Source organism: Periophthalmus magnuspinnatus, chromosome 11, assembly GCF_009829125.3.
Source record: "Periophthalmus magnuspinnatus isolate fPerMag1 chromosome 11, fPerMag1.2.pri, whole genome shotgun sequence".
NCBI lineage: Eukaryota > Metazoa > Chordata > Actinopteri > Gobiiformes > Gobiidae > Periophthalmus > Periophthalmus magnuspinnatus.
In genome coordinates, this window is record NC_047136.2 from 19,768,369 (window position 1) to 19,793,094 (window position 24,726).

The following is a 24,726-nucleotide window of genomic DNA, read 5'->3' on the forward strand; positions in this document are numbered from 1 at the left end:
GTGGTTTAGACCTGGTTTAATCCTGGTTTAGACCTGGTTTTGGTCTGGTTTAGTCCTGGTATAGACCTGGTATAGACCTGGTTTAGTCCTTGTTTTGGTCATGCGTAGTCCTGATTGTAGTCCAGGACTGGGTTAGACCTGGATGTAGTCCTGGTTCAGCCCTGGTTTATTTCTGGTTTATTTCTGGTCTCATCTTGGTTTTGTCCCGGTTTAGTCCTGGTTTAGTCCTGTTCTTGTCCTGGTTTAGTCCTGTTCTAGTCCTGTTCTAGTCCTGTTCTAGTCCTGTTCTAGTCCTGTCCTTGTCCTGGTTTAGTCCTGGTTTAGTCCTGGTTTAGTCCTGGTTTAGGTCTGTGTATAATTTGTCAGTTCCTTTGCCAAAGACGACATCTGTATTTGCTCTTCTCTCGACACCGCAATTCTTTTGTTCAGGGTTTTTTGTGTGTGTGTGTGTGTGTGTGTGTCCTCTTTGGTAAATGTCTGGTCTGGTCCTGGTCTGGTCTTGTCTGGTCTGGGGCTGGTTCTTGTCTGGTACTGGTCTGGTCCTGGTCTTGTCTTGGTCTGGTTCTGGTCTGGTCCTGGTTTAGTTCTTGTTTAGTCCTAGTCTGGTCCTAGTTTAATCTTTAGCCTGTCTTTAGTGTGTCCTCAGCGTGTCCTTAGCCCATCCTTTAGCCTGTCCTTAGCTTGTCCTTAGCTTGTCCTTAGCTTGTCCTTAGCCTGTCCTTAGCATGTCCTTAGCTTGTCCTTAGCCTGTCCTTAGCGTGTACTTAGTGTCTCTTTACCATTTCCTTAGCATGTCCTTAGCGTGTTCTTAGCACGTTTTGTACCTGCAGAGCCTCTTCTACATTCTGGTGGACTAAAACTGCAGATCCTTGTGTATTAGAGCGTTTAATGAGTTTGAGCAGCTCGTGGCTTCAGGAGAGTCTCTGTAATTACACACTGAATGAGTTTTAAATGTCCAAGAGCAGAATTCTAACCATCAGAAAATGAGCCAAGGTGCAACTTTCAACTTTTAAAACACAGCCCTGGAGCTGAGGCTTTGTTCAAGTGCAAGTCTATAGACCCAGAATTAAACTGTCAGATGTTATATCAGGAGTCAAACCCACAACCTCCTGGTGAGGGGGAGGAGACAAGATAACCTCTCTGCCACAGTCACACAGGGAGAACATTCACACTCAAAGAGATTAGGAGTCTAACCCACAACCTCTGGGAGAATAAAGCGTTCCTCTGTTGTTGTTCTGTTAAAGTCAAACTGTGAAAAGTAGAGATGAAGCTTCAGCCAGAGGCTTGTGTTTAGAGCCAAAGTCTAAATAAATGTGAGGCGAGCTGTGTGTTTAAAGTCTCTGCACCTGGTTTTTAACGCCTTAAAACAGGTTCATTTTAAACGGTTAGGTCCAAAGTTACTCCTCACTTTATGCATTCAGAGCATCCTAATTACTCACCATGATGAATTTAAAAGTACTTCACAGTCACAGTAATGCAAACAACAGCTAGCACGCTAATGTGATTTTCAGAGAAACAAGAACTGCAAAGGCTTTGTAATTCAGTGCAGACAGCACACAATGGTCTTTAGTTTTATAATATACTGTATTTTCCAGACTATAAGTCACACTTTTTTTCATAGTTTGTCCGGGGGTGTGACTTATACTCAGATGACACTTGTATGTGAAATTATTAAAATATATAATTTCACATCTTTACATTGTTACACTGACAACTGCGCCAGAGCACTCTAGGCTTGTGTACCAGTGTCTACTACTCCTGTACCATTGAAAATGTAAAATTTCAACATTACGGTAATTTAAAAGACATCTGAGAAAGACTGAACAAAAATGCTCCTTAAAAGAAAATTGTATTCTAAGTCTGATGACAGACACATGGAAGCGGCGCTTCATTTACCTCTTGTTCAGAAGCAACACTGAGGGTGAAGAATTCAATGGATTTAGTGATTTGGAGTGAGATTGAGAGTAAACTTGTTTTTTATGCTTTATTTATCTGATTAACTGTTAATATCTTACGGTAAAATACCAGACACGTATTCAGTTCACTGTCTATGCTTCATGTGGCTGAATAAATATATTATGTTAGCGTGCTGTGCTGATATTCAGCCTGTTGTTCTCTATTTTGCTGTTCTTATTATAACTTGCCTTTAAAGATAAAATGTCTGTTCTTGGTCTCAGATTTTGTAAAATAAATCTTCCCCAAAAAATAAAATAAAATAAATTTCCCCAAAAAATGTGACTTATAGTCCAGTGCGACTTGTATGTTTTTTCTTCATTACTCTGTATTTTTTGCATTTTTGACTTATAGTCCAGAAAATATGGCATATATACTGGGCCAGGGAAAAGATCAAGTACAGGCCCTTTAAATAATGAATAAAATGGCCTGTTAAAGTTGCACAATGTAACTTTCTGGTGGAGCCACTTGCTTGTTTTCATGGAGGCTATATTGCTTTGTTTGGATGTTCCACAGTAGGGCATTAAGCTCATATATCGCCTTTGAGTCACACCTGACTTGAGTCAAACCTGTAAACTGTAGTTATGAGGACTGAACCTAAGGCTACTGTCTAGATATATTTTGTAGCTGAGACTGTATCAACAAGTGTGTAATGTTTAATAACACAACCAGGGCTACAAAAGGTTTAGACCAGGTTTAAACCAGGTCTAAACCAAGTTTAAACCAGGTCTAAACCAGATCTAAACCAGGTCTAGACCAGGTCTAAGTCTTGTTTACAGTAGTGAGTCTTGATGACAGGTTAAACAGTGACTCATGGTCTAAACCAAACTATGATTTTGGTCTGGTTCAATCTGTAGGAGGCTGTGGTAATGACGGGATGCTCTGGATTTACACCAAATTATTACATTCAAACAAGCTGTGTGGTAACTGTGGCAACAGCATGACCTCATCTGCCCCTCTGACACAAATGAACCCTAGTGGTAGTAACTGGAACTGCAAGAGAAGAGATGCAATAGACAGTTTGAGATTGGACAAAGTTTAATGAGTTACGAAAACATTCAGAACTATACACAGTATACTATACACACTACAAACTACACAGTACACAGTGTACTATACATGTACACAGTATACTATACACTGTACTGTGTGTAGTTTATTGTGTACTAAGTACACAGTACAACCCTATACTATACACAGTACACAGTGTACTATGCACAGTACATTGTAAACAGTATACTATACACAGTGCACAGTGTACTATACACAGTACACAGCACACAGTATAGTACAGTATACTTTACACAGTACTGTCTATACTGTGGACAGCCAGTACAATCATGTACAGTAAAACACATGGTGTGTAAATTATTACACAAAAAAACAGAAACTCCCAATGAAAGTCCTCAGGAATAATTTGCATAATGTTTTCACATGAATTTGAGCAAGTACACACATATTGTCTGAGAATCAGGAAGTGCATGCATCTTCCCTTTATAAACACCATCTCCAAACTATAGCACACTATACTGTTATTAGTAGTAGTAGTAGTAGAAACAGTAAAAACAGCAATAAAACATCTGAAAAACTCCTTTTAAACGTTATCGTCTTTATGGCTTCCATTCTCCTAAATACAGACAGGAAATATCCATATTTATCTTCAAAGTCCAGGAAGTGTCCATATAAGGGCAGGAGTGGGTGGGACGTGACCTTTAAACTTTGAACCCTGAAGTCGTATCTAAAAACAGACTTTCACAACCCGCTTCAGTAAGACTTTTAAGCTTTTCTTCCAACTGCAGTAGAGCTACTGTAAGCTTTGGCTCACCTCTCCACAGACCTGACCTGTCACTTGTAAGGCTGTCAAAAGTATTGAAAATCAGATACTAATCCATACTAAAACTAGTATCGAAACACATTTGAACAAGTATCAATACTCGAAATCAAGTGTGAAATGTTACTATCCAGCCACATCAGTGACTTGGCCTTTGTTTTCTTGTCTCCATGGCGATAAGTGTAATGCCATACTGTGGGACATGACACCCTGCTGAAGCCTTAGAGCATGGATGAAACTACAGTGCTGTGAAATGTATGTGCACCCTTACCGATTTCTTAATTTGTCTGCACCTTTGTCATTCTTAGCCATGTCAGATCAGAACTTAAATATTAGACAAAGATAATTCAATTAAACACAAAATTAAGTGGCAATTTATTTACTAAGGGAAAAAAGCCATCTGAACCTACATGGCCCATGTGAAAAAGTAATTTCCCCCTAAACCTAATAACTTGTTGAACCACTCTTGGCAGCAACAACTGCAGTCAAGCGTTGGGGATAACTGGCAATGAGTCTTTCACATCGCTGTGGAGGAATTTTGGCCCACTCTTCTTTGCAGAATTGTTATAAATCAGCCACACTGGAGGGTTTCTGAGCATGAACCACCTTTTTAAGGTCATGCCACAACATCTCTATTGGGTTCAGGTCTGAACTTTGACTTGGCCACTCCAAAATCCTCTTTTTTTTTCTTTTTTTTTTTGAAGCCATTCAGAAGTGTGCTTGAGATCATTGTCCTGTTGCAGAACCTAAGTGCGCTTCAGCTTAAGGTCATGAACTGATGGCCGGACATTCTCCTTCAGGATTTGTTGGTAGAGAGCAGAGGTCATGGTTCCTTCAGTCACAGCAAGTTGTGGAGGTCCTGAAGCAGCAAAGCAGCCCCAAACCATGACATGACCACCACCATGTTTCACTGCTGACATGATGTTGATTTTTTATCAAATGCTGTGTTCATTTTATGCCAGGGATGCAATTCTTCCAAAAAGTTCAACTTATGTTTCATCAGTCCACAGAATATTTTCCCAAAAGCTTGAGGGATCATCAAGATGTTTTTTTGGCAAAAGTGAGATGAGCCTTTATGCTCTTTTTTGTCAGCAGTGGCTTTCGCCTTGGAGCTCCGCCATGCATGCCATTTTTGCCTAGTCTCTTTCTTTAAAATAGATTTAAATGTAATATTTGTTTTGTTTCTCTGAATTCCAACAGTGTCGTCACGATACTAAAATTTAAAACTCAATTTTGATCCTAAAGAACAGACTCAATATTGATCCCGATACCACAATTATAATAGACAATATACTGTGTTTTTCCACATTAAATGTTGGTACTTTGTGTACTATTCCCATGTGTCTTATCTGTGTAATCCCTCAGTGTCCAGTAGGTTCATAGTGGTCCATGGGTGTATACTAGTCTATGTGTCTTATACTTGTGAAAGATACAGCTCAACATCATTCTAAAGATAAAGGTTCATTTCTGCAAGTGGGACTTTTTTAGTATCGATACCTGTGAAACATGAGGCTCTAGTTTCAATATTAGTTGTAGTATTGATTACCATCTGATTTTTTATACTGATTTTTGACTCACCAGGACAGAGAGTAGAGAGGGAGGTGAGAGGAGATAGTTATCAAGAGAGAGGGAGGGAGCAAGAGAGAGGGGAGGAGGTTGAGAGAGGGGGGGGGGGGAGAAAGAGAGAGGGGAGAAGGAAGAGGAGGAGAGAGAGATGGGATAGAGGGAGGAACAGAGAGAAAAATGTACAAAAGTGAGTGAGAGAGAGGAAGAAGCAAGTAAAACAGAAACTAAACCAGGTCTAAACCAGGTCTAAACCAGGTCTAAACCAGGTCTAAACCAGGTCTAAACCAGGTCTAAACCAGGACTAAACCAGGACTAAACCAGGACTAAACCAGATCTATACCAGGACTAAACCTGCGAATGGGACTTTTTCAGTATCAATAGCTCAAATGCGTTTCAATGCTAGTTTTATTATTGATTAGTGTCTGAGTTTTGATACTTTCACAGTGAGCCGGTTCTCTTCAGTATGTACAATGAAAACAGACGCTTTTTTCACCCAAGTCAGAGAATAGTTTAAACTTTGTGGTGAAAACAGGACAATGTAATATCATCTGGACAATATCAGGACAAAGTCAGAAGAATGTCAGGAAAACGTCAGGAGAATAATGTCTGGACAATATCATAATATGGTTCAGTCCTGGTTTAGACCTGGTTTAGTCCTGGTTTCATCCTGGTTTCATCCTGGTTTAGTCCTGGTATAGTTCTGGTTTCATCCTGGTTTAGTCCTGGTTTCATCCTGGTTTAGACCTGGTTTAGACCTGGTTTAGACCTGGTTTAGACCGGGTTTAGTCCTGGTTTAGTCCTGGTTTAGACCTGGTTTAGACCTGGTTTAGACTGGGTTTAGACCGGGTTTAGTCCTGGTTTAGTCCTGGTTTAGTCCTGGTATAGGCCTAGTTTAGTCCTGTCAAAATGAACTATAAATAGACATTTTTCCACAGTTGTCATTTCTGAGCACCTCCACCCAGAGATTACCCACAATGCCGTGCTGTTTTCAAAGGGCTGCTGAGTAAACATGAGGCGTGGAGCTGAATGATGACATCAGCAGATGCAGCCGAGAGGGTCTGGATTCTTTGCCTCTTCCTTGCAGTTTGACCCTGAGGAGACACTGTAGACAGGTCCATGCAGAGTCAGAGTACTGTCTGAATACTGTGTGTACTATAGAGTCAGAGTACGGTGTGATGGTGGTGGCGTGGTGGCATGGGGCCGTGGTGGCATGGTGGCTAGGGATGGGACGCTATACGATAATATTGTTGATCGCGATAAAAAAGCTCCACAGTTAATCGTTTGTGGCATTTTTTGATAATTGTGATCATCGCACCAGATTATAACCGCCTTTACGGCACCAGACTGCCTCATATTTGCAGTTTCAACACAGTGCTTAGATGTTAGTTCTGGTGTTTGTCCACAAGGGGGGCCTCTGTCATAGCAATGACACTTGTTAGCTTCTGTGCCTATTCTGAATTGGGGATGGTTCTTCATCACCATCTTGGATCTGGAGCCCAGTGAAGGTGCACATCTATATCCTCCACTAAAGAAGGTGAAGTCTGATGTGTTGAATTATAATGGCTTAGAAAAACAAAACCAACAAGATGAGCCACCAATCTGCAGAGCCTGCCAAAAAAAAAGATAGGGCTTCAAGGCCAAACATGAGTAACTTACATGCACATTTGCGAGACAACCATCCTGCATTGTTTGACAAACTTGAGCCAAAAATATCCATCATGAGTAACAAACCAGGTGAAATAAACTATTGAATGTAGTTTGTGTTAGTTTGGATTTGCATGAATGATGGTACATGTTTGTGTGGACTAGATTAGCGCTAGCCGAACAGCATTTTGCACAGCTGATTGCACAGCTTGCTAGCAGTGTTGCATGGTTTTACAACAACCATGAATTAATCTGAATACCTATAACCTCACCCATATGCACAGATGAGATACTAATCTGTGCACATTTTATATTTTTACCTACAGTAATGCAAACTGCAGACTAAAACAACACCTTTCAAACAATTGACAAATGAAGTCTAATTCATACAGCTACACAAGTGTGCCAGAGTGCATGGTTCAAATGCACTATGTGCACAGAAACAAGGCTAATGATTACACATGATATATTTTACCTGCAAATATGTCAATAGCAGAATAAACCATGCTTACTGTTCGACAACAACATCCAATCCATACAAAAATAAGGTCCTCTTCTCCTGAGTCCACAGCCATTTTCACTCTTTGCCATGAACCGCTCCGGGTCCGAGATGCCTCTAGTTTAACTTGTACTAACATCAGGAGTGTCCTCTATCGTGTACTTCCTTTGTTTTGTCCATTTCGTCATGTTTAAAACGTAAAACAACAGTGTGTAAAATGCTCACACATTACGCACAAATGTCTGGATCTACTCGGCTTTGTTTACGCACTCGTCATGCTCGGTCTGCTTACAGGAAACCATATTCGGAAAGACAAGTGCCGTAGATTTCATTTGATGTGTAGATTGTTTGTGTGGGTGTCACAGGAGTATATGTACATTGCTGTAGTTGTTAACAGGTTAATAATGATTGTGATAATATTGTTAATCGCGATTATTTTGGTCCCAATAATGAGTCTAAATTTTAATATTGTCCCATCCCTGATGGTGGCATGGCGGTGTGGTGATGGTGGCCTTATGTAAAAGGCAAAGTTGTAGTGCCTATCTGTTTTGGTGTTTTGTTCTGGGTTTGTTTGGAGCTGTGGCGTCGAGGGGACGTGGTGGATGTGGCGGTGGTGTGACCGTGTGCTGGTGTAACATAAGTTGTAGTACATCGCTGTTTTGGTGTTTTGTCCTGGGATTATTTGTGTTCACTGTTCTGTCTGAAGTGCTCATGGGAACGTCTGATCCAGGTTTATAATGTTAAAATGCTCTTGTTCTAGGGCCTGGGTTTAAAGCAGAATTCTGCATCAATTTTCCATTGGATGGTGGTGACTCACCGCGGCTGCAGTGGGATACAGACACATTCCGACATTCCTCTGTCTGCTGCTGCATTTACTACAACATGTGCTCCTAATAACGCCGACTCCTACTCAGTAAAAAATACTGTCCCGGGAATTTGGATTACAAACGATTACACCTGAGATGGATTTGATTTGGAGGAAAACAGGAGCATTTGGGCTGGGAAAACTGTTGAATCAATATTTTTTCTGTTTATATTTTTGAAGCAATTCAGAAAAGATCATTGGAATGTGTTAGGAAAATTCTGTAGTAGTACTAGTAGTAGATGTAGTAGTAATAGATGTAGCTGGAGTAGTAGTTTTGGAAGAGTTGTTTTATTGTGGAAATCCCCTTTAAGGTCATCACAGGTGTTGTGAAATAATGACAGTAGTAGTAGTTGTAGTAGTAGTAGTAGTTTTTAAGGTGATGATGTTTATTGTGGAAATCCCCTTTAAGGTCATCACAGGTGTTGTAAAACAATGACGGAAAGAGGAGGAGCTTTTGAAAAGTCTTAAATGATCATGGAAATTCCCTTAAAGTGAAGGTACTTCTATGGGATATTAAAGAGGAGGTATTTACTTATGGAGTATTAACTGTAACACATAATATATTTAGATCACCATGTTTCCTTTTATTGTTTTGAAAATGCTATTTTTACCCAAAACAACATATTGAAATATTTTATAAGTTTCGCTTTCGTTTTGACACTCTTGAGTCTTCCCTCTCTTAGCTTTCCATGCTAAGTCACTCCCCCTTCAGAGCACTAGTACAACACAATCAGCTGCGTCCCACTAATGAAACTACTGCACATCACATCAGGTTTGTCAAGTTGCTGTGTACAGTTTTGTATCATGTTTTTGTATATTTATGGAGAATTGTCATGTGGGAGCATGAGTGACGTGGGCTTGTGGGTGGAGCCTTGTTTGAAAAGGGCCCGGGAGAGATTGCTAGATTGCAAGTCATCAAACATGGATGACATCTAAAACCTCTTCAGGCATGTTTTTGATGAGGGAACAGTGTTAGAAAATGAGTAAAGTAAAAAAAAAAAGAGTTTGCATAATACCTCCCCTTTCATTTTCTCCCAGGTGTGTAGAACACTGCTGTTAATCTCAGGTTTAACAGTGAGGTGTGTGAACAGAGGGATCAGGACTTTAACAGGAGTCCCGGAGGGGCCGCTGTTCACCTCACGAACATCTAAACTTTAAAAACATGCTGATGTATTGTCGTGTTTCTCGTTCAGGCTGAGATAACTTTTCTTTATACTGATCCATCACAATTTAAACTTTATTTTATTTTGTCCTATGGAAATTAAATAAAAGGGTTAAAACAAAAGATGGACTAAACCAGGTCTAAACTGGGTCTAAACCGGGACTAAACCAGTTCTGAACCAGGACTACATCAGGACTACATCAGGACTACATCAGGACTACATCAGGACTACATCAGGACTACATCAGGACTACATCAGGACTACATCAGGACTAGACCAGAGCCATTCTACTGTGTGCTGGTAGAAGACAGCAGTCTGTCATGGCTCTTTTATCCTTTCGTCTCCTCTGTGTTTGTGCAGCGACAGGTGTGACTTCTAACAGCTCCTGTCTGTTTACCTGTCGTTTATTTGTTTACAGACTTTTGATTGACTGTTGCATCTGTGTTTGATTGACAGGTGGTGACCCCTTCTCGTGTGGGACAGTCCTACAGCTTCAGCCCCGGGCAGAACCTGCAGGATCTGTATGATGTGCCGCCCTCTAGAGCCCAGGGCGTAAGTACAGAGCCGTTCAGAGAGAGGACGAAGTCACAAGAAAAATACTCATTTACTTAGTTACTTCCAATGCTGTGGGTAGAGTAACCACAACCTGTACTTGAGTAAGAGTAATATTACTTCAAAATTGTATTACTCAACTATAAGTACAAGTAGTGGTACAAGTAATTTCTCAAGTAAGAGTAAAAAGTATTTGGGAAAAGTACTACTCAAGTAATTTGTCATCTGATTTATAAATATATGAGGATAGGAGGGCATCTGACACACAAGGATACAGGAGAATGGGACAGCATCTGACACACTCCTAAACTTATTTTTGCATACTTTGCTTGGTTCCAGGTGTATGACGTTCCTCCAGGCCACATGCTGAGCTCTCCATACCCAGGACAGAGCCGCTCTCCTGGGCAGAGTGTTTATGACGTACCTCCCTCTCAGCTGGAGCCTTGGGGGGGTCAGGGGGTCTATGACATCCCCCCTCCTGCTCAGGGGGTAAGAGTGTTTTCACTGTGGGGCATTTAAACAAGGCCCGGGTCAGACTGACAAAAAGTGCTGACATCACAATTTACTTATTACTATTTAAAGTCAAATTACCGTAAATTTCGGATTATAAGCCGCTACTTTTTTTCCACGCTTTGAGCCCTGCGGCTTTTACAGCAGTGCGGCTTATATATGGAATTTTACTGGATAACGGCCCCTGGGGGGCGCTCTCTAGCTGTAAACGTAAAAGTGAGACAGACGTGGGGAAAGATTCTGCTCTGAAGAATTCACTAGTTTTGATTTTGAACGATCATTTTGCGCATCATGAAATGGATATGATGCCGTTTTTAAGATAAAGAAACAGAAAGGAAACAGAGCAGGGGTCGGCCTTTAACACGCAAAGAGCCATTTGGATCCACTTTCCACGTAAAATAAAACACTGGGAGCCGCAAATACTTTTTGACATCTAAAATGAAGATAACACTGTATAATAACAATAATGTAACGGAATAATGTAGGTTTTACTTTCACGGACAAGCCTTCTACACGTGGCAGATAAATATGGCAAAAACAACTTAAGTGCATTAAAAAAATACAACTCACCAAACCGCTGCATCATGCATCGCGCTGATTATGTGATTATGTCTACTCTACTCCGCAGTTTCTTTAAAAAAACAACAAAAAAAAAAACTCGTAGCGTATCATTTTATCCCAGGTGCTTATTCTCCATGTGCCAAAGCAGTTTTGAAGGTTTCATTGCCTTATTTGCTTTTCCCGTATGTTACGCAGAGCGGACTGTGCGCGTGAGTCACCTGCAGCGACAAACCCAGATTTTAAGTAGGCATTGTCTGTTAAATTTATCTTTCTTTTTCTTGGAGGTCGTAGTCTCCTCTTCTGGCTCCTCAGTTGTCCTTTTCCCCTTTGTTAAAAGCTCTCCAAAGACTTTTGTTTTGGCTCATTTTCACTCGCTTGTGGCTCTACTTTTGTGCGTCGTGTCTGATGTGTTATACGTGATACGTCACCGCGGAGACAAGAGCAGATAATAAACTTGCTACTACATCAAATAGATTTCTGTGGCGATTTCCAGCAGGATTTTCATGATACATCTACGGACGAGCTTATTAGTGTGTCATTAGGGACGGGCGAAAGTTGCTCCTGACCCCTGTGCGCACAGCGTCTGAAAATCAGGGCTCTTTACGCAGGACTGTGAGCTGTGTCTGTGTTAGTTCCCAAGCCACGCAGAGCCGCAGTATGAGGCTGAAAGAGGCGCATACGGCTCCGGAGCCGCGGGTTGCCGACCCCTGAAATAGAGCCACTGCACGTAAGCTCGACATCAATGAATCCAACTTGGTCAATGTAAAAAGACGACAAAAGTTTTCAGAGGAAATAAAAGCAGATTTTCCGTGTTGGTGCAGCTTTATTTTATAAACCTGCAGATGTGTTCATCCCGTGTTGTTGTCGTGTTGGTGCCAATTTTCAGGCACAGTTTAAAAAAAAGTGTGTCGGTGCACCGTCTTTCTGTGTAAATGTCTCATGTTACAATATGAAAACCTGCGGCTTTTATTCAGGTGCGGCTTATATATGTACAAAATTGATTTTCTCTTCAAATTTAGCTGGTGCGGCTTATATCAAGGTGCGCTCTGTAGTCCGAAATTTACGGTATGTAACTTTCTGGAGGTGGCACTTACCTGCACGATTCCACAGAAATAGAAAAAAAAAATCTTAGAGCTGTCAAACATATCGATAATGAGATTCTAATTGATACTAAAACTATCAAACTAGAGCCTCATTGTTGTCAGATATCGATACTATTGTCTAATAGTTTGTGTTTAACTATCATCGTGGCATCGGTATCGGTCTATTTCTTAGTATTGAAATCGAATCAATTTTAGTATCATGTCACTTTGGAACATTCTCTATGGAGATGGATGAGTTTTATTCCATACTGTGGACTATTACAGCCAAAGGAACATTATGTCCATAGAAACAAGCAAAAACAGGCCCTCCTCCAGGCCTAATAAGAGTCAGGTCTGTGGAGATGCGAGCCTGGCTCACACACTGAGGCTCTGAAGTCACATGCTTATAGTGCTCTTTATGTTACACTTTAATGGCCCATTCAAACTAGACTGCCCCTAGACTGTAGAACCAACAACCAACAGAACTCTAGAACCAACAGAACACTCTGCTGATGCATCACATAAAAACTTTTGTTTTTGTCTTAAAATAATTTGACGTTTTCCTCAAAATGTCCTTTGGTCTTTATCAGTTTTTTATGTGATTAGCCCCTGAAATCTAAAACAGCAGCAAAAACAAACAGTGAAAGCATTAACATAACTAACGCTTTCTCTCTCCCTCTTACTCTCTTTCTCTTTCCTCTTTCTCCACTCTGTCCCCTCTCTCTCTCCTCTCTGTCCTCTCTCGCTCTCACTGGCTCTCTCCTCTTTCTCTTTCACTCCTCTTTCACTGTCCTCTCTCTTTCTCTCTCCTCTCTGTCCTCTCTCGCTCTCTCCTTATTTCTCTTCTCTCTGTTTTTCTCTCCTCTTTCTTGTCTGTCCTCTCACTCTCTCTCCTCTTTCTCCTCTCTGTCCTCTCTCTCACTCTCTCTCTCCTCTTTCCTCTTCCTTTCTCCTCTCTCTTGCTCTCTATTCTCAGGTCTACTCAGTACCTCCCTGCAGAACCACCTCCAACCATCAGGAGGCGAACTACGACTTCCCTCAGCCTATGAAGTCTGCTAAAGTGGAGGGTGTTTACGACATCCCGCCTCCCGCTTTGACCAAACCCACCCAGATCTCCTCTCAGTCCGTTTATGACTATCCTTCTCCTCCTTCTAACCCAGAATCCACCTCTTCATCGCACAGTTTTCACAACAACAATGACGAAGGAGTCTACGCCGTCCCGCCCCCCGCTTTGGCCAGCTCCAAGTCGGACATTTACGACATTCCTCGTGGTCAGGTGCCGAGTCGCGGCTCTCCAAGTGACAGCAAAGGGATTTATGACGTTCCAGTGCAAGATTCAAGAGTGAATGACGTCACCGATGGCGTAAACCGACTTTCGTTTTCGAGCACGGGTAGCACGCGCAGTAGCATGTCAACCTCTTCTTCTTCCACTGGGGGCGTCGCTGAGGGTAGACTCGTATTAGACCTGGACAGCGCTTTGCAAAGGTTGTACCGTTTACAGCAAAACGTCGAAGTAGCGGTTGGAAATTTGCACACAATGGCGGCCTCTCCTCATTGGCGGACTGTCACGTTTATGGAGAGACATGCTAACGATGTTCGCACGGTTCTAGATAGGGTTAGAGCAGCTGTGGCAGATTTCGTTGTGTTTGGGAGAGGCGCGGCGGCTAATGCTACTGCACTATCCGATTGTAGCCTGCACAGTAAGCTAAAGCGGCAGCTAGCAAGACTTGAAGACTCACAACAAATCGTGATACAGATTTATCAAGTTCTGGACCAGAGTGGATGGGCTGTTAGCGCGCTAGCAGCTTCAACTTCAGTAAGACATAACAAGACGGACGAAGTGGAGCGGTTTGTGATGGTCTCCAGGACGGTGCCGGATGATGCTAAGCAGCTAGCATCGACAATCAGCACCAACGCAGAGGTGCTGTTCCGAAGGTCACACACGGAGGGAAGCCCTGACGAAATGAACCCCGCTCTGAGCTCTCCTCCATCAGATAACGAGAGCTACAGAAACCCTCTCTCCACGACAAATCTCCAGGACAAAGATAACAGGAACCACAGCGAGCAGTGCGTCAAGAGCTGGATGGAAGACTATGACTATGTCCATCTGCAGGTACACATGGATATTACACTAAATATGTTTAAATGTCCACCTGCAGGTACACACAGGTATTACACACAATATGTTTAAATGTCTTTTTAACTTTTAGGGCAAAGAAGACTTTGAGCGTCAGCAGAAAGCTCTGCTGGACAAAGAGAACATCATCAAACAGAACCAGGAGCAGCTGGGGCAGGAGCAGGTGACCTTTACATCACAGATTTACACATGAAATGCAAATGAATTTAACAGCATAAAGTTATGTTCACAATACGACTCAGAGAGTCGAAAACAAAACTGAAACTTATTAAACATGTTAATACTTTTTTGTGCGAATATAGAAAAAACAATACAAGGAAACATGGTGATCTACATGTTACAGTTAATATCCCATAGAAATAAAATACCCCCTCTTTAATACCCCATAGAAGTAAATACCCCACAGAAGTCAAATACCCCCTCTTTAATACCCCATAGAAGTAAATACCCTCTCTTTAAGGTAACAGTGACACAGAGTTTCTGTTTGTTCTGTTAAAGTCGTGTTTAGCTGCTGCTCTTCTCATTTAGAGTTTTACACAGGCCCACGGAGATAATAAAAGTCTCAGCAGCCAACAAGAAGTGGGTCAGAGGAGGAGGAGAGAAGGAGAGGAGGAGAGGGAAAGATGGAGCGAGGACGAGAGAGGAGGGGAAAGAAGGAATGAGGAGGGAAAAGAAGGAGTGAGGAGGAAAGAGGAGGAGAGAAGAGGAGGAGAGGGAAAGAAGGAGTGAGGAGGAGAGAGAAGGAGGAAAGAGGAGAGGAAATTGGAGGAGAGGGAAAGAAGGAGTGAGGAGGAGAAAAGAGGAGAGAAGAGGAAAGAGGAGGAGACTGGAGGAGAGGAAAAGAGGGAGTCAATCATATGAAGTATAAAGCATGAACTGTTCCCAGTAAGCAGCAGCTGCTTCTTTGTGTCTCCAGATAAACCAGTTCAAACGCCTGGAGCAGGAGGTGAGCAAACCAGTGGAGAATGATATTTCACAGTGGATTTCACAGCAACGCTTCTGTCTGACCCCAAATGTAACCCCCAAAAAAACGGACTCATCCTCCTCCGCCTCCCCCGCCGCTGCCGGCCCCTCTCCACAACTCTGCTCCAGAGATAAACAGCTCCTGGTGTTCTACTGGGACCAGTGTGAGCAGCACCTCCTCACGCTCCTCAGTGCCATGGATGCCTTCTTCTCATGCGTCAGCTCTGGGCAGCCGCCGCGCATCTTTGTAGCCCACAGTAAGTTTGTAATTCTGAGCGCCCACAAGCTGGTCTTCATCGGCGATACTCTCTCTCGCCAAGTGTCCACACCTGAACTGGCCAATCGCGTGATGAACGCCAGCAACGTGCTCTGTGATTTGCTGAAGACGGTGGTGGGAGCGACTAAAATGGCAGCTATGAGTTATCCGAACACAGCAGCGGTCCAGGAGATGGTGGACAGAGTGACGCAGCTGTCCCAGCACTCACAACACTTTAAAGAACAGCTCCGGCTCATGTCCACGTCCTGATCTGTGTCATGGGCTTTTTAAAGACGCACTGTGGAACTCTTCTGATCGAGTGTTTAACAACATCTCCATAGGGACAAGCAGATGGCGCTTTACCTTGAATGTTTCACAGCAGGGCATTAAACATAAGCGTATCTATCTCGTGCTTATTCGTGGAGTTCAGAGAGGTGAAGAATTAGCACTGTTGCCATAGCAAATAATTCAAAATAAAATATCTTTTAAATAGTCAGTCATAAAAACATTTGTTTGCATTGAGTGAGTTCACCTCTCAAGAGATCTGAGCTGGAGCTGCAGCCTGTTGTTTACGTCAACAAAGTAAACATTCCAGGCAAAGCAAGAACATCTCCATGGAAACAACAAAAGGTTGCGCAGTGTACCTTTTAATTGTAAATACTTGGCAGATTAAGGTAAACATTATGAGATGGAAAAAAAAAGAGGTGAAGGGTTCTGTTCTGTTCTCATATTGTTTTGCCAGGTCCACATTTACAGCGTCCCTCTGGAGTATTCTGGAGTATCGAGATGATCAGTGTTGGAATATGTCAAACTATTGATACTCTGCAGTGATGTCACGCTGGGGGGGGGGTTCTACATGTGTCTCTATGGCGGAATGCTCAGCAGTTACCACGGTGACACAATGCACACATTAGTAAACACAGCCAAATACATTTTAAGATCGTATGAAAAATCAAACTGGATTTAAAGAACACATTTTGAGGAGCCTGTGATCAATCTGAGGGTTCATGATCCTGTTTAGGAGATTGATTTTCAGCAAAAAGGTGAGAGTGACTAACTGAAAAACTGTTGGCTCATGCTAATGCTAATGCTAGCTACTTTTGACTGTAATGTTATTTGAGAGGGACTTGTTTACCCGCACAAATCAGCTTACCTGTTGTAGTTCAGATAAATCTTTATGGTCAGACTGTGTTAAAACAAAACTCAGATTAAATTCTACCTTGAGTAACAGAGCTTCAGACAGAGCAGTGCCGCCGTTAGCATCGCACCCCAAGAGAATGGTGATGACATCAGCTGCAAATTATCAGTTGTTAAATTTGTACAATTTTGTAAATAAATAAAAATAATGGATACGTTGTGAGAAAAGTGTCCCCCTAATTTGACTTAAATGAGTTTTGTTTTTTTCTCTTTTTATTGTACTTGTTTTATTGTTCTAATATTTAATTTTTTTATATTTTAACTCTGTTGTATTTCCCCTGTGAAATTTTAACCAATGAATTCCTCTGGAAATCAAATTCATCTTAATTCTAATTTTTAACTTTAAACATTTTCTATTTAAATGTTTCAGACTCCATAGGAACGCTGTGTAAATTGTATTCGGCTAAAATTAAACAGAGGTCCTTCATTTCAATGTTTTGTCTTTAATAGTTACTTTTTAGTTTTTACATTTCTATTTGTAGTTTTGAGTTGCTGTTCATATGTTTGGTGTAAATATGGGCTCTGTTTGTTTAGATGGTTTTGTTATCGCTCTGTGTTGTAATGCTGTACATGTCTTCATTACATTCCTGTTGAAGCACCTTAGAACATCTCGGGTTTGTTTGAAATGGCCGCCTCTGTCGATAAAATTGCTGCCTCTGCCCATCTCACGCTGAACAATTCTATAGATATGCAATAGTAAAGATTTCTCATTTCAAACTTGTCTCTTTTGTTTTGTTTAACGTGCTGTTTAAAGCTAATGCACTAACTGTTGAGTAATACTGTACATCTGTTTATGCCTGAAATCACTGTGTTTCAGATGACGTCACACATTATACAGGCCAATCATATTTGACACAGATGGGGCAGCTAAAGTGAATGTTTGTGAGTTGTTAGTAAGTTCTTGGTTGTAATCTCTAATCAAAATGACCAGGTTCAACATTTGTTTAGACCCAGTTTAGTCTTGTTTTAGACCTGGTTTAGTTCTGTTTTTGACCCGGTTAAGTCATCAGTTCCTGTTCTGCCCACAGTCACTTCCTGTGCGTGGTTTGCACCCTACAGCATCACTGCACCAGGGCCCTGAGTTTGAGCAGGAAATATGAACAGGACACCATGACAGCATTTAAAAACTACTTAAACAACAATTTAAACAGTGAAATGTTCAGGTGTGTGTGTGATCAGTGAGATGTTCAGGTGTGTGGTCAGTGTGAAAAAGGTTTTAACTTGTGGTCTGTGGTCATGTCATCTGTAATATAATGACCCGTCTGTATACTCCTATTAGAAATGTAATCTGACCATAGACTATATATAAATCCATAGCTAACCTGATAGCCGCTACGTTGCAAACAGGAAGTGATCATGTGGGCGCGCTTCTGGCTCCAAATCACTTTACATTGAAAAACTGTTCTATTGTGTCCGTGATTAAAGATATGCACATTAATAACAGACAAATCAGGTGCCTTCTTTACCCGAGGTCGCTTTCGCTAGCTTGTTGCTGTTGCTAAGAATTCCAAATGTACTGGAACTTGGATCTAAATTTGCTGCTATAACTGCTAGCCTCAATGAGCTTCAGTGGGAGCCGAACGCTGTGGGTGACGTCACTCTCACTTAGTCCACTTCTTTATACCCCCCACCCCTTTCTGTTTGGAGTGGAGCATTAAAGTGGGACATTAAAGTGGAACCAAACAATAAACCAAATGTATATGGTGTTAGAACAGCATTATCTACTGTGTTTTTGGTCATTTTAGTGCAAACCTGATGAATCAGAAACATCTAAATCTAAGTGTGTGCAGCTCCTAGTGGCGTCTGTTTCACGTACTATGTGATATCACACAGGACTGCTCTGATCATAGACTGGTGTTTCTGATACAAACAGGGACAGAGTTTGAAGTGTGAATACTTGTTAGACCAATTGCCCCCAAGGGGGGTTAAACCTTTAGCCCCTTTAACACCTCTAACCATTTTAAACCCTTTAACCCCTTTAACTTCTTTAGCCCCTTTAACTCCTTTACCCTGTTCACATTAAGGCTGTTGTTTTTGTGTTCCTAAAATGTTCCTGGCCTGACTGAAAAGTTTTATACTATGATTGTATTATTTTAAAGGTTTTACCGTCTCCTCAGTTTTCAAAACTCTCAGAAGAAAACACCACTGCCACTGAGGTTGTACTAATAGTTGGGACTCTACTGCCACCCAGTGTTACACTTTGGACGCTACATTATCTTGGACAGTATTTCTATTACTAGAGTGCTCAGTACACGTTTTAATATTTTATATACTGGTCAGAAATAAACCGAAGAAGCAAATGCTGCCTATTCAACTATACGGACTTAATCAAAATTTACACCATCAACCCTGTGGCTGGTGGGCAAATGCCTAATCACTGCACCACTCTATTCTATAGAACACATTAACAACATGAAATGACTTTGTAAAAGTAACAGATGTAGAACACACAGTTTGTGTAAATACTTGGTTTATTGAGGGACCAAAGTCAAAGCCGTTACATAAACAGTGAGGTAATAGTTCAAAACGCCTATGAGGATTTGACTAAGTTTCACTTTCAAATGTTGTTTACAAAAATACCCACATTTGTTTAGACCAGGCTCTACACTCGTCTTCAGTTTAACTCTGCAGTTTGTCTTTCACTGTGTCTTTGTCTAAATTGAGTTTACATCAGAGGAATTTACTGAACAAAAATGAACAAGAAACAGAAACATTGAAATGGTGCAGACTGGACAGAGAGTTAAAGATCCATTATGTAACTTTTCTGTCTGGAAATATTAACACTTTTATTAGAATGTTCCTCAGTGTAGCATTCTAGTGGTCATTCTTGTATTTATTCAATTACAGGTGGATGGATACGTTCTACGCCATACTGTGGAACATTCTGGGCAAATAAATGGTGTCTCCTTAGAGATGAGTAGGTCAGAAACTCCCTATGAAAAAGTCACACAGTGGAGCTTTAAATATTGTGCAAAAATTTTACTGACTAAAAGCTGCTGTGTAGAAATCTTAAGGAGTTAGTTTCATTGTGGGATAGGGCCAGTGCCTTGTCAGTGGTCTGTACAGCAGTCTGAGGTCAAACTAGACCACTGCAGAATTTTTGTTTTTCGTTTTAATGCACTTTGGCTCAATTTGAGACCACTTTAAAAAGAGTACTTCAGTTTAGATCAATTGGGAACAAGACTAAAAAAACAGGCCTAAAGTGGGACTAAAAACAGGATTTAAGACGGGACTTAAACCAGACCTTAGGCACTCCACAGTTTTGAATGTCTGACCCAGTCTTTGGCTCATTTATCAAACTCAAAGACTGAGCCCGTTCTAACATATCATAATGTTCTGTTTAGGTTCTGGTTTATGTTCTGGTGAACTACACACTGAACATTTAAACCAACCTGTAAAGTGACTTTTGATCCAGGGAAGCAGCTAAACCCAGAGCCCTGTGTTTGGCCCTAAGGTGGGCTCCATTAAGCTGTCAGCTCCATCACGAGGGGACTCCATCACGAGGGGACTCCATCACGAGGAGACTCCATCACGAGGAGACTCCATCACGAGGAGACTCCATCACGAGGAGACTCCATCACGAGGAGACTCCATCACGAGGAGACTCCATCACGAGGAGACTCCATCACGAGGAGACTCCATCACGAGGAGACTCCAGAGACTGGTGGTTTTGAAAGGACATTTTCCGAGAGCTGATTTAACATTAAAAACAGGAGTATAAAGGTGATATTTCTTTGTGGATCATTTTAAGTCCATTCACCTTTTGTACAAATCACAAACCAAAACATCCACAGGCACATTTCAGATTCTCAGGGACTTCAAAAATCTGTTCAACGCCATCGAGAGAAAAACCCAAAATATCACCCACCTCAAGCTTAAAGGTGCACTGTGTATCATTTGTAGTCAAGGGTTGACCAACCCATCTCCATGGAGATGTTATAGGCTCACCAGGAATGTTCCACAAAAATAACATGAGAAACCTGCATTCTTACTGTGAGCAAGCATGCCTCTCCATAGATCTGAACTGTAACTTGGCCTAGCGACATCACCTGTGTTCATGGAGACGGGGAAGTTTAATGCCATACTGTGGAACATGTCCGGCAAAGCAATTAGATCTCTATGGTAGTGTTATAGCGATACTAATTTCAAGCTGGATTTCAATAATAAGGCATTGATTTGATACTACATACCAATCCTGAAACCACAATGATAATAATAACACTTTCTATAGACAATATACTGTGATTTTCCACATTAAATGGTAGTAATTTCTTTTCTATTCCCATGTGTCTTACATCTGTGTAATCCCTCTGTGCTCAGTAGGTTCCACAGTGGTCCATGGGTGTATACTAGTCTATGTGTCTACTAGCGGAATATGCAGATATTCAGGAAAGATTCATTTCAGTCACTGGGACTTTTTTAGTATCGATACCTTTGTATCTAGTTTCGATATCAGTTTTAATATCAATTAGTGTGATTTTTGATAATTTTGACAGGCCTACTCTATGGAGATCACAAAAGTAACACAATGCACCTTTACATATTAATATAATATAATATATATATTATATAATATTAAAAATGTCACACAGAGGAATGTGGCCGATATTAAACCAATGGCTTCTCCCTTTTGAACCAGATTAACCTGGGTAGTTTAAAGAGACCTGACCTCTGACCCTGACATCCATCAATTTCAAATTACGGTAAAACAAACAAAATAATCGTCTCTCAAAATGAAGATTCTATTTAAGAGATTTCCGGAGAGGCCAGTCTTTGCCTCGCGGTCTTGGGTCTAGACCTCAGCGAAGCCGGGTTGGACTCAGTTCTGGACTCAGATCTGGACTCGGACTCGGAGGGGGTCTCGGCCTGAGGAGTTGTTGCGTCGCTCACGAGTTCCCGAAGGAACTTAAACTTGGATAAGAAGAGCTGCCACACCACATACCAGCCTGAAGGGGGCAGAGGAAAGCAACAAACAGTGAGTAAATAGTTTTAATAAACCTTAATGAGATTTCATGTTATAACGTCGTAGTGTTGTCAAAAATAATCAAAAATCAGACATTAATCGATACTAAAACTAGATTGCAGGTATCGATACTTAAAAAAGTCCCATTGACAGAAATGAACCTTTCCTGAATATCTTTAGAATGATCTTGAGCTGTATCAGAACAAGTATAAGACACATAGAATAGTATACACCCATGGACCACTATGGAACCTGCCTGGACCACTGAGGGATTAGTCATGTAATAACAAAGTAATGTGATTACTGATTTACTTTGGAAAAAACTTATCATAAAAAGCCAGAGTTCTTTAGAGCAGTGACTCTTTGTGTTGTAGATCTAGAGTTCACACCGAGGCGGCATCGCGACCCTCCACAAACCAGAGGGTATTTGGGTTTGACCTGCATCTGACACCAGAAAATCCTAGCCTGTGTGTCTGTGTGTGTTTCAGCTACTTATACTTGTTCTGATACAGCTCAAGTTTTTCTAAAGATATTCAGGAAAGGTTCATTCCTGTCAATGGGACTTTTTTAGTATCAATACCTGAGACAAATGACTTCTGATTTTTTATACTTTTGACAGCTCTACAGAGAACAGTGTCTTTGAGTTTCCAAAAAGAGAGTTTATAGTTTGGAAAAAATCATGATATACTCAAAAACTAATCAGATACCGTTTACAAAAGCTGCAATTTATTTTTTTAAAGTAGAATTCTGTTCAGATGAACACCTCCAGGAACATCTGAGAATCAAACACTAACATATGACTAAATCTGAACTGACAAACTAACACAAGAATCACATTTGAGAACATGCTTGTACAGATCACAGGAAGGGCATGTAACACAGGAAAGGCATCTGACACACTGGGAGGGCATCAGACACACAGGACATTTCAGATCATGTTTGTGGAGGTCTAAACTACAGGTACAACATGATTTTTCTATTAAAAAAAATCATCAAAAACATCTTGTTCTGTTCTCAAGGAGAGAACGCAAACACGAGCCGGGTTCCTCTGCAAAAGTAAAAATAGAGCTGTCCAAACTCCTGCAGTGACTTACACACACAGCACACACACACACAGCCTGACACTTCTGATATGGACACGCCACAGAGATATTTTAGTTACATAACAAGGACACACAGCCCCCAAACCTCAGTTACACTAAAACGTCGTACACAAGTCATTTATTTCCTTTTTTTTTATCATTAAAGCTCCTGTATCACACAAACTGACTCTTGTGAGCTCCATGTTCTAATGCTGTTACCTCCTCAAAAACATACCTTGAGTTGTATTTTGTTTCATTCACACACGTTTAAGTAAGGCTTTATTATTAGTCTGTCTACATCTCCAAACCTCAAAATGCTCTGTTCCACCTGGTGATGTCAAGGAGAGGTAATTTTCAAGGTAACAGCTCCTTTTATCTTGAGCTCAGTAGAGATTGGCAATTCCAGGGCTGAAATCATCAAATAACTCTGTGTTTGGAGTTTAAAAACACAATGGAGCACTTCCTGTATCACCACTCAATGACATCACAAGGTGGAACAGTGTTTTCTGTTTGAGAGAAGAACTCAGCCTAAATATGCAGAGTTTGTGTGTTAAACATGTGTGAATGAAACAAGACACAACTCCAGGGCTGTCTGTGATGAGGAAACAACACTAAAACGGATCAGTGCGTAATGAACAGTTTAATTAAAAAGTTCTCACCAAAAAGCATAAAGAGCAGCGCGCAGATCAGCGTAGCCACGATGACCAGTAACGTGAGCCCGACGCTCTGCCACATGTTTCACGCCCTCTCCGGCATCAGCACAAACCCCGGGGCTTCCTTTAGTCTGAGGCTGGGTAAGAGCCTCGTTGTCTGGGGATCACGCACACGGACCCGGCTGGAGGACAGTGAAGCCCCAAAGCGCTTGTTTGTAGCGCGGCGGCGGCTAGCAGCCGTTAGCTCCTCGCAGATAGCGGCGGGTAAAATGCACAAAAAGCCGCTGAATATAAAATAAACAGTGACAGTAGCTGAAGGCCAGGGTCACGGAAGGAGTAAAGTCCTTTCACTGCGGACTACATAACTGCAGCGGGAGGTACAGGCTCAAAAGGAGCCGACAAAGACGACACAAACTGGGTTAAGACAACATCGGCGTCACGAAAAGGAGACCTACTGCGGCTGCGCGGAGGAACAAGGGCCTATGGGTAATGTAGTTATAGATAAAGTTGTTAAAAAATGTTAAGGTGCGAAATGTTTTTGTGAGCAAACAGTGTCAGAGGGTTAATGTCAGGGGTTTAAAGTGACAGTAACAGAACTATTGAACAAACAGAAGAGAGGCTTATAGAGTCTTATACAGAGTATGTTTCAGACGCTCAAAATCACAACTGCCCCAGAACAGACTGACACCATCTGCGCCATCTGTCCCTCCGATACACTGTATGTAAATTGACATAGCTAACCTGCTAGCTGCCACATTCCAAACAGGAAGTGAACATGGGCACACTTCCAGCTCCATCGACTCTGGCTCCAATTCACTATACATTGAAAAACTGTGGCCCCTCTTTCTGTAATTGCTGCAGTCAGACTCGTTATTTTGGTCTTAAAATGTTCATATTATTAGCTCTACATGATTGTGGGCTTTCATTTCACCATTGTGAGCTGAGTGCTGTGGGTGACGTCTCACTCAGTTCACATCTTTATACAGTCTGTGGGTTTAGGTTCTAAAAACATGCCATGTTATTGGAAGAATGTGGTTATGAATCTGTGGGAGGAGCATCTTTAAGATATATTTATTTGTTTATTTGTTCATCAGGTTTAGTTAAAGTCTCGCGCTGAGTTTTTTTTTTAATTCAACATGACAAATTATTGAAAAATGTATCAAATGATTCTTTTGAAAAAACAAGCTGTGATTTTGTGTGAGCAGTGACTAAAGTCATGTGATTCCAATCAAAGCGTTCAGATGTAATC

The 24,726-nt window shown here is 41.4% G+C and overlaps 2 protein-coding genes across 3 annotated transcripts in view; one reads left to right on the forward strand and one right to left on the reverse strand.

Annotated features, from left to right (window-relative positions):
- The window catches only part of nedd9 (neural precursor cell expressed, developmentally down-regulated 9), a 38,375-nt gene extending 20,881 nt beyond the window's left edge, over nucleotides 1-17,494 (forward strand). The window contains exons 3-8 of one of the 2 annotated variants that reach the window (XR_008648895.1): nucleotides 9,978-10,073; nucleotides 10,413-10,562; nucleotides 13,203-14,339; nucleotides 14,437-14,526; nucleotides 15,280-16,431; nucleotides 16,565-16,950. Coding sequence is in view for 1 of the 2 variants with exons in the window: in XM_033975267.2 (XP_033831158.1) it covers nucleotides 9,978-10,073; nucleotides 10,413-10,562; nucleotides 13,203-14,339; nucleotides 14,437-14,526; nucleotides 15,280-15,852 (2,046 nt within the window). In the remaining variant the exon portion in view is untranslated. Of the gene's footprint in view, nucleotides 1-9,977; nucleotides 10,074-10,412; nucleotides 10,563-13,202; nucleotides 14,340-14,436; nucleotides 14,527-15,279 lie in introns of both variants that reach the window. The other variant, XM_033975267.2, reaches the window with a different exon arrangement.
- Nucleotides 17,495-19,244: 1,750 nt separating this feature from the next.
- On the reverse strand, nucleotides 19,245-23,917 carry smim13 (small integral membrane protein 13). The gene is made up of 2 exons (XM_055225547.1): nucleotides 23,484-23,917; nucleotides 19,245-21,725 (listed from the first exon to the last, which is right to left on the reverse strand). Exons 1-2 carry the CDS (start codon nucleotides 23,557-23,559, stop codon nucleotides 21,526-21,528), a joined length of 276 nt encoding a protein of 91 aa, XP_055081522.1. The 5' UTR covers nucleotides 23,560-23,917; the 3' UTR covers nucleotides 19,245-21,525.
- Nucleotides 23,918-24,726: the final 809 nt, after the last annotated feature.